The sequence below is a fragment of the Myotis brandtii genome, unplaced genomic scaffold, assembly GCF_000412655.1.
Source record: "Myotis brandtii unplaced genomic scaffold, ASM41265v1 scaffold565, whole genome shotgun sequence".
NCBI lineage: Eukaryota > Metazoa > Chordata > Mammalia > Chiroptera > Vespertilionidae > Myotis > Myotis brandtii.
In genome coordinates, this window is record NW_005370105.1 from 1,295,090 (window position 1) to 1,305,466 (window position 10,377).

Here is a 10,377-nt window from a genome sequence, read left to right on the forward strand (position 1 = left end):
GAAGACATGAATGCAAATACTGATACTGACATCCAGAATGTTCTGCACTCCAAATCCAAACGTAAACTCCCATTATGCACCTAGAGCTAGAGATATTGGTTACATCAGAGCCAAAGAGGAGAAGCTTCCAGCGCTGACCGGATTTGTTCAATGACATTATTTCACGCTGCTTAAGAACTCCGCACATTGGAGGATGCGTACGCCAATGGGCACGTTCATGAAAAGAACTTGTTTCTTCATATCAGTGAGGGCGCAAAAGGGGTCCTAGGGAAAGCGACTGGGCAGGTGATCAGATCATAAATCCCTAAGCAGGGCATCATGGTGGGCAGTCACACCCAGGACTACACGTTTTTAAAAAATATATTTTTATTGATTTCAGAGAGGCAGGGAGCGTGAGAAAGAAACATCAATGATGAGAATCATGAATCGGCTGCTGCCTGCACGTCCCACACTGGGGATTGAGCCTGTAACCCAAGCATGTGCCCTGACTGGGAATTGAACCATGACCTCCTGGTTCATAGGTTGACGCTCAATCACAGAGCCATGCTGGTCGGTCGGGACTATACATTTTTTTACCTAAAAGTTTCTCTTTGCCTTAAACAAGCCCTATCCATTGTTCATGTGCATCTAGATCAGCGGTTCTCAACCTGTGGGTCGCAACCCCTTTGGGGGTCAAACGATCCTTTCACAGGGGTCGCCTAAGACCATCGGAAAACACATATATAATTACATATTGTTTTTGTGATTAATCACTATGCTTTAATTATGTTCAATTTGTAACAATGAAATTGAGGGTCACCACAACATAAGGAACTGTATTAAAGGGTCGCGGCATTAGGAAGGTTGAGAACCACTGATCTAGATGAACACACCTTTGAAAGGCAGCGCATAACCTGTTAACTGTCCTGTAATCCAGGGGTGGGGAACATTTGGCCCAAGCATTAGGGGTGAGTTCATTAAATGTTTGACCAAATACAGCAGGCTAATTTCTAAGTTGATGATTTTGCACTGCCAGAGAACGATATTACAAATATCCAATGGCCCTTGGTAGAAAGAAGGCTCCCCACCCCTGCATGTAATCCAATCCCCGCCTTGCCTCCTCTCCCCTTCCCATAATGATCCTTAATCTTCCCTCCTTAATATCAAATGCATCAAAGAAGCTGCAAAACTTATCCTCTGGCGCACTTGAGATCTTGCTTCCTCGAAATTGTCACCAATTTGGGCTTAAATAAACTCTTATTGAAGTTATTTCCCGGTTCGGACATTCTTACATCAACATCAGGCTCCCTGGACCCCAAAGAGAAGAGCCCCTGACTCGGAGGGATGCATAAATCCTGAGAGTCTGGGCAGACAGGACCTTGCCCGTCCTTGGCCCGGGATCCACAGCGCACAGCCAGGACCAGCATTCCTGTCCCAGGGATGGCTGGGTGCTTGGGTGCCCCGAGGAAGGCGGGAGCGGGAAGCAGGAGCCAGCCAGGGCTTCCCCAAGGCTTGTTCTTTCTGTCTTGGTATCAACAAAAAGCAGAACGTGCAACAGTAATGGGATTAGGGATCCAGGGAAGCAGATAAGACTGCGTTCCCCCCTGAGCCAGCCCTGGGAGCAGCTGCCCTCTCTCCTGTTCTGGCCGGCCCCAGACCTCAGGCAGCTCTGCCCAGGGACTCCCAGGGCTGCCCCCAGGAAGGAATCCACAGACGGGCTGAGCTCAGGCAACCAGGCATCAGCTCACAGAAGCTTGGGAAGCCCTGGAGGACGTGCCTGTCTGCCAGTTCTTCTGTGTCTCTGCCTGTTGCGCTAACAAGGCGGGCTTGCCCCCGGGACGGGTGTTATCACCTGACCGAATGCCTTTCATACACGTGCCCGGGTGAGAAGACAAGGTTTGGAACACTCCAGTGCACACGCACCGGTAGGAGTTTGTGTCGGAACCCCTGTCAGCGTGTAAAAGTCCGTTCTTCATAGTCAGTTACAAGGCACCGTAGAGCCCTAAGGCTGAAACCTCAGTAAGCTTGTACTGTTTCAGGACAACCCAAGACTCCCAAGACAGAAATTCTTCTCCAACCAACACTAAGCCAAATTCGCATCCTCCAGAAGCAAAGAGTTCCCAGTTATTTGCCACTGTTCGCTCCCTCTGTGGAGCGCTGGGGAGCTTCTGTCCCATGCTGCTGAACTCTTTGGAACCTTGTTCCACAGTTTCTCAGAGAAAGTCCCAAATAGCCCGCATGCTCAAAAGTGCAAGTGTTCACGGCAAAAATAGAATATTGGGGACTAGCTATGGCTATGGGAAATATTAATCATGCTCTGTGGACCGTGATTGCCTTGTTCTGGTTAACGAAAGACCATTCTAACCTGGCGGGGAGTTGTACACCCCCAGAACCTGGGAGTCAACCTTCGAATGTGGTCCATTCTCATGCAAGAAATGAATTTTAACAGGGAAAGATTAACAACCTTGTTGCCCAAACAATGGAGTCCCACCCCAGCCTCCTACTTCCCTATGTAATCCTTGTCCTACTCTATATAAGCAGCTGGTTTATCGGGGCTGCAGAGCAGATTTTTGTGAGTGACCTACTGCCCCCCAACACTGCCAGCAGTATTGGAATAAATGCTCATATACGATTCAACCCTGTCTCTACTGAATTGGCTCTAGTAATGACAGGCAGCCTGGACTCATTGGTTGTCCAGTTTGACAAGTCTACCATATTGATTTTTTAAAAAATTTTCACAGGTCTTAAGAATATGGTTGGATAAATTTAGACCAATGAATACACCCAAGTAAACAACACCTTAAAAAAAAAAGATGTAGAACATTGCTAAGCATCTAGAAAATTCCCTCACGTTCCCTTCTAGCTTACCCTCCTCCCACAGGCAACCACTCTGCTGATTTCTATCCCTACAGATGAGTTTCTTCTGTTCTTGAATTTCACATAAATGGAACCATTCAGTATGTTCTCTTTGGTGGCTGGCTGGCTTCTTTTGCCCAACTTAATGGTTTTGAGATTTATGCAAGGGAGGCCAAGTACCCATAGTCGTTCCTTTTTAACTGCTGAATAGTATGAATTTACCATGAGGTGTCTACCCACTATCAGCACAGAAGCTGACTGGCGGACACAATAAACAAAATGTCGCAACGCCTGCTCCAATCTGCAGTCCACACTGCTGACTAGACACAGCTACATCTGACTTTTAACCCTTCAGTCCTCAAAGGGATGAGGAAGAGAGCATGGGGAAATAGGAACCATTTGGAAGTCCGAATCCAAGAAGAAAGCACAGGGAGTAAGACACAGGGTGTGTTAGGGGAGATGTCTCACTACGAACCAAGGTTGCCCAAGGTTGCCCTCGGTCCCGGCTCGGGTCAAGGACTGTGAAAAGACGGAAGTAAATGCAGGTCTAACCCTCGCTCAGTGTTATAATCTTCCCATTTCTCCTAGCTCCTTTGGCCACTGGTTAAAAATCCTTTGTCATTATAGACAATAGAAAGGCTTTTCACAATTCAAGTAGACATCGCTTGCATGGTGCTCTGGGAGATGCCTCTGGCCTAGCTGGTAAGTATGGCAGTGAAGTCTGTGGTGGACGAAGAAGAATGTTTTGGGTCCCCATCCCTGGACCATGTGAAGCACACATCAAAAAGGCAGGAAGCTAGGGAGGGGGAAATGATGCAATTTATTACGATTTCTCATCACTGAGATCTTAAGGTGTCCACAGGCTAAGAATCAAACATCCTGGAAAGGTTTCTTTGGTTATTTGTGATGCCTTCCTCGAGATGTTTAAGATTTATTTAGAGAAAAATATAGACCTAGCTACTGTGACCTAATTAGTTGGGAGACAAATGAGATCCATCTAGTTTGAGCTAATCAGTCAGGTACCCGCAGCAAACATCATTCCAGCTGAGTGTGGAGCAAACAAGATTAAAAAAAAGACTAACTCAACATTACACAGAGATGATAGAAACTCAGCGCTGCAAATACTGTGGGTAAACAACGGTTCTAGCTGGAGATTAATTTTTGAGCCAGTGACTCTTTAGAAGATCAAAGAGTCAGAATAGTTTTATGTTGTCACTCGAGCATTATCCCTGACTTCTCAGTTGAAATGGGATTGCTAATATTCAGATCTGCTTAAACGGCAAGTCCTCACTTCATAGGCTTTCCCCCAAAGAGCCCATCATCTTTCTAAAGTCACTATTTCGGAGCAGTAGCTCCCAAACAGAGCTGCACTTGTAGTCGCCTAGAAGACACGAGGGGTCCCAGTGATGTATTGAGTGGATGGGCAAAGAGTCAAAATCATCCAAAGCGCAGAATAGGCTAGAAGTACCACCAGAGTACTGCCTCGGGTATCTCGTTAACATCGGCCATTTCCCGGGCAGAGATTAATCCTATCTGAAAAAAAAGTATAGCTGAAATCTTTATAAGACTTTTTACATTGGGGGAAGGAGGAGGGAATAGAGATGCTAGAAATCCCAACCAAAGTGTTGATATTACTAAAATAGAATCCAGTAGCTAATGAACATGAATGCAAAATTCCCATTACTAAAAAAATTTGAATTCTAGTAATACTGGATCCACCTTTATTAAAGAACCTTTTCTACTTATAATGAGACTAGAAAACAAGAAGATTCTTATTTGAATGTCTGTGAAGTTGTAATTGGGCTCAATGTTGCTGGGGGGAAAAAGTATTTTTTGCCATCATTTTGTAATTCTGCTAAACATTTATGAGCCAATGGTATGTTTTTACAAGAATATGTCAAGTGTTGCTCAGATGGTCTGACTTGCTCCTCTTGAAAACCTCTACGGGATTTAATCAAAACTTGGTGGATGTTTATTTTAGTATAAACATATAGTTACTGAGGTTTAGTTAGTTTGTTGTTTTCTCCATCCTCAGTTTCCAGGATATACTGAATTAAAACCAGATATCCACGTTGGGATACAACCAAGGATTCCTTCGTCGCAGCCATTGATTCTTGGCCGGGGGTCTGCCACACGTGTGCCCAGGGAACCACAGTCCCCGACTGTCCTGCTTTCTCAGAATGGGATGCACTGTCCTGGATCTCCAAAAAGCAAGCACCTCTCATCACTGGCTAAGGGCTCACCGGTGGGCAGGTGAAGCTGTCCTCCCTGAGTTCCCTCTTCACGCCCCCCCCATCTCCCCCAGGTCGCGGGAGTCACCGCTGTGCTTAGAAAGACAAGGCCCAGAGCAGGACCACTTCATCTCCCACAGAAACACGGAGCGGGCTTGCGTTCCCATTACGCTGGGTCTGTCCGGAGCCCTAGGAAGTGAGTGTACCATGAACTCATTCCTTCCGTCTCCACAGACAGATGGACAGACCTTCCCGCCTGTTGCCAGCCTTTTGTCTTTGGAGCCTTTTTGGCATTTCCTTCAGGAAACTGGAGGCTGTGACCCAAGGCTTCCTTAGTGAACACACTCCTGTTTCCCACAGTGAACTTCACCCGGACGTGACATCTACGTGAGGAGGGGAGGTTTATCTTCATGCCCCAACTGTGTCCTGTGCTGGCTCAATGACACTTGAAAGCACACATTCTGAAAGTCACAATAGCACCGGCGGGCCAGACACGCACAAACACTCACATTGAATCCCCAATGAAAACGAGCATTAACGAGGACAAGAATTCCGTTTTGCTTGTAAAGTACCCTTGCTCTCATTTTATAGTTGGAGAAATTAATAACCAGGGATGTTAAAGCTTTCAGATACTATGGACTGAACGTTTTCAGACAGAAGGTGTCTGCAACTCAGCCTACCACTCGCTCCTTCAGTGATACTAGAGTCCCATATTGTTCAGAGGTTAGACGGGGAGAAACCAAGACAGAAACCAATTCTGAACATGTAAGTGATGTGATATGATCTCCCATATTCATATCCCCACTTCCCAGCATGTTGGAAGAAAGCCAAGCTTTTGTGGATGGATTTGAACTGACCATTGAGTTTCATGATTTAAGTTAGATTTACAACCACACTGCTCTGTGTTTCTTCTTTAAAACCCCATGTTTTGGGAAAGAATATTGGCCTTAGTTTAGTTTGGCATGGATGCAATTTAAAACTCAAACAATTACATTTCCTTCCCATGTGGTATGTAGTTAGAGGCTGGCAGTTTTTTTCATCTCATTCTTTACTACTCTTCGGTGTTAACATATTGAAGTTTCTCTTCCTGAAAAAGATAGAGTGGTTTCTAAAACAATAACAGACATTTGCCCTTACCTTACTAAAGAGCCACAGAGTCAAATAGAAGGTCTTTAATTATTTTTAAAATGCTCTTCACAAAGGAATCCGTAAAAAAATCAGTTTATTAATGTTTAAAAGTTGATAAAGCTATGTGCAAAATGATCCACAAAAGTCAGAAAACTATTAAATACTATTTTTTTAAAAAAAAGGACATTTCTGGGTTTAATTGCACTGAAAACCATACTAAAGAGACAGCAATACATTTTATTCTTTGTAACATTTACACACATGCCCAATGAACTATTAAAAAACAGCTGTACTGGAAACTTCTGGGTTCCCTACCAGTTAAAGTAATGCTTTAAGGGCATAGAGGGTGATACTTTCTTAAGAAATACACATTCAATGGTGTTAACACAGGTTAGGAAAATCCAATAAAATGCTGAAACAAATACATTCAAACATCATGAAGAGTACTTTTAACACAACAAGATACAACCATTGGTTGAAATGCTTCACACACACTCCGTAATAAACATCAACAAAAGTGCCAAAGACCGATGTTGCATCTGTTAGGCAAATTCGTTAGGAAATCCCTCCTGGTTTACAAAGTTCCCCGGCCCGCGGCGGGTTTTCTCCTTGTGTGGGGCCTTTGTCTCCCCGGGGACACGAAGGGTCCTGGCTGATACCATTAGATAAGCTGGGCTTCCCCATGCAGATTTCAGGCACAATGGCAGGATACTGTAACGCATTCCATTGTAAAGATGTAAAAAAAAAAACAAAAAACCTCAAAGTGACTACAACCAAATTCCAAAAACAACGGATCCAGCTTGCGTGGAAACTTTGGCCTCAGCAAATGAAACTGCCTCCCATGTCCGAACCGTCTCCAGCTCCTCTGTCTGCTTCCTGGACACAGCCCACCAGCCACAGATGCTGGAGAAATGGATCAGGCCACCCCAGCTCTGATGATGCCCAGTCGGAGGATGTCGAGGAGGGTGCGCAGGGGAAGGAGGGGTGGGGTGCGGGCTGGAGCATCCCTAGAGAAGCAGAAGTGCACACGTGGCTGGAAACTCAAGTGAAAAAACATCTTCTCCTCAAAGCTCCAGGACACGCTCCAAGGCGACCTCGGTCTTCGAGGAGGGGCCGAGCGAACCCTTCGGGAGCTGGGCCATGCTAACCTCTGGCTCAGTGCAAAATCAAAGCTCAGGGAGAGGAAGCAGACTTCAGGCCCGCGGACCGCTCTCCACCCTTCCCGGCGCATTGTTCACAGGACTCACTGTACCCTCCGACCCCAACCCGGCGTCACGGCCCTTCGCTCGCCCCGCCCCCCCTCCGGCTCCGGCTCCGGCAGCTCCACCCTGGCAGCAGTCCAGGCCCCCGGCACGGAGATGTTTTTCCAAACACTGGGCGGTGGGTGACCATGCAAGAACACTCCCCATGGGCTGGCTGCTTCCCGTTTTAGGAAGAAGAGTTGACGTTCCCAGACGACATGATGGTTTCTGGGTTGTCCCCGTCGTCCTTCTGGGGGTGCGAGGAGTTGTCGGACTTGCTGCGGCTGAACTCCACGCCAGCGATGATGGGGCGCTTGAACTTGCCGGGGGTGTCGGTGCTGGGGCACCGGCAGCAGGACATGATGCGGATGAAGGCGCGGCGCATCTCCTTGTTGGTGAGCGTGTAGATGATGGGGTTGGTGCCCGAGTTGAGCACCGCCAGCACCAGGAAGTACTCGGCCTTGAAGAGGATGTTGCAGGTCCTCACCTTGCAGCCCACGTCCAGCAGCAGCAGGATGAAGAGCGGCGCCCAGCAGGCGATGAAGACGCTCAGCACGATAATCACCGTCTTGAGCAGCGCCAGCGACTTCTCCGAGCTGCGGCTGGCCTTGGACGCGTTCTTGCGGAAGGTCAGGCGGCGGCTGCGCGTGCGCACCAGCGAGTAGATCCTGCAGTAGAGGATGACGATGGAGAGCAGCAGCACGGTGAAGACCGTGGTGCAGAAGAGGATATAGTGCTTGTGGTAGAGCGGCAGCACCGTGGAGCAGCTGGGCAGCAGGCCGAGGCAGTTCCAGCCCATGATGGGCAGGCCGCCCAGCACCAGCGAGATGACCCAGCAGGCGCTGATGAGCAGGAAGGAGCGCGAGCTGCTGCTCTCGTGGTGCAGCTTCATCTTCAGCATGGTGATGTAGCGCTCGATGGCGATGGCCAGCAGGCTGAACACGGACGCGGACAGCGCCACGAACATGCTGCCCTCGCGCAGGAACCACTGCGCGGGCGTCAGCTTGTAGGTGTTGGCCCCGGAGAAGAGCAGGTTCATGATGTAGGCCACCCCCGCCAGCAGGTCCGAGAGGGCCAGGTTGCCGATGAAGTAGTACATGGGCCGGTGGAACTTCTTGGTTTTCCAAATGGTCAGCAAGACGAAGATGTTCTCCAGGATGATGCAGCAGCAGATGAGGATGAACACCGCGGACGTCACCTTGAGGCCGCTGTCCTTGTCCTGGCCCAGATTCAGCTTCCCGGTGTAGTTGTAATGCCGGATGATGATGTCATAGTTGGAGTAGTCAGAGAGCGCGCTGCTGGTGGACCCCATGGCGCGCCCTGCGTCCGGCGCCTTTCCCGAGCGGCGCTGCCCCGGCGGACGCTAGAGGGCGCTGGAGGGCGAGGCGGAGGCGGAGAGCTTGGAAGTCAGAGGTCCCGGCTTTCCGCGTCTCCAGGCTGGACAGGGCCTCCGGAACCGCAGCCTTAAACGAGTTACAAAGAGAGTCAGGAGAGCCACAGGCACAACTCATTCTCGCCGAGGCCCTGCTCGTTTTGTTTATTTCTTTAAAGGAAACGTGGGGAGAGCCCAGAGAGAGGGATTTAAAAAAAATCAAACTCTCATCCCTTGCAAAAAAAAATTTTTTTTAAAGGAAAAAAGGGAAGAAAGAGAGGGAGAAAGAACAACAAAAAAATTGCCCCAACTGAAAACTCCGACTCAACAAGACGAAAATTCTCCACGTGGTCACATTCACTCCAACAGAAATGGGATCAGTGGGGAAGCGAACCCCACAGCCACCTTCTGATTCCCACCCCCGCACCCCGCCAGTTCCCAGGCGGCGCCTAGAATGGTCACCGCCCAGCGGAGGCTCACAAGCTCTCGGGCTCCTCGGAGACCCAAACCCAAACGAGGGTGGAGATGCACACCTCTGCCCCCACGCCCAGCCTGAGAGCAGAGCCGCCCCTCGCGGCCACGAGCAATCAGGCCGGCAGGAAAGTCACTGGACAGTCAGGTTTTGGGGGCTCTATTAATGACCTCGGGAGCAGATGTGTCTAGGGTCCGCGGGGCAGCCAAGCCTGCCCTGGCCCCACATGAACAGGGAAACTGGGCGCCTCCGTCAAGCAACTGCCTTTTCTTTCTTCTTTTTCTCCGGAGCCAATCCAAGAGCCTCTCACGGTGCTGGTGCCGGTGAGATTGCAATAAGCCCCAGAGGTCCGCGTGGCCCTCAGTTGCATAAGGAGTGTTTCTAGTTCGGGTGGGAATAGCCCACAGGCTCCTGATAGCAGGCATGCCGCCCCAGCCCGGCGCCGTGCAAACCGCCCTGCAGCCGCTCACAGGAGGGGCACCGGGCTCTCTAAGCTACTGGCGGTTTTATTCACCTCGTCCCCGGCACCTTGCCTCCTCCTCAGAGGTCTAGAAAGTGTGCGGGGAACGCAGCGTGGCCCGGTTAGCACAAGTCTACCTGTAAGTTAAGTGTTGCGAGGCAGTCGGCAACCAGATAAAAGCGGAGTAACTGAGGCGAGAGGGCTCCCACCCGTCCTGGGGCAGGAGAGGCTGCGGGCCCCAGAGCCCCAGGGTCCCTCTAACTCTCTCCCCACTCTCCGCGCCGGCGGTGCAAGCTTAAGCCTTAACCCCACCCCCACCCCACCTCAATACTCTTTGTTTCTAGCGTTTCCAAAAATAAGCGCCTTCACCCCTTCCCCTCCGACCCCCGGCAGCTTCCACCACCTCCCACCCGAGTCAGTTCTACAGTTGGAACTTGACCCCTTTCCAAGCTTCAGAAATCACTAGCGCCCGAGAGCAGCCCGGCGGGCTGGGCTCCTCCGTGGCCGGAGATGCCTGTTTCCAGCGCCCGGAGATGGGCGCTTGGAAAGTTTTTGTTCTGCTTCCTCCGGGTCTGACAGCGCGTTTGGGACGCCCCGTGGCCACTCGGCGCCCCAGCCCAGCCCGCGCCCTACCTCGC

At 49.9% G+C, this 10,377-nt stretch overlaps 1 protein-coding gene across 1 annotated transcript in view; it reads right to left on the reverse strand.

The window, feature by feature from the left end:
* Window positions 1-6,275: 6,275 nt before the first annotated feature.
* S1PR1 (sphingosine-1-phosphate receptor 1) overlaps window positions 6,276-10,377 on the reverse strand; it is a 20,366-nt gene continuing 16,264 nt past the window's right edge. The window contains exon 3 of the mRNA XM_005878533.2: window positions 6,276-8,898. Coding sequence (XP_005878595.1) covers window positions 7,623-8,747 — 1,125 coding nt within the window. The 5' untranslated portion in view covers window positions 8,748-8,898 and the 3' untranslated portion in view covers window positions 6,276-7,622. The remainder of the gene's footprint in view (window positions 8,899-10,377) is intronic.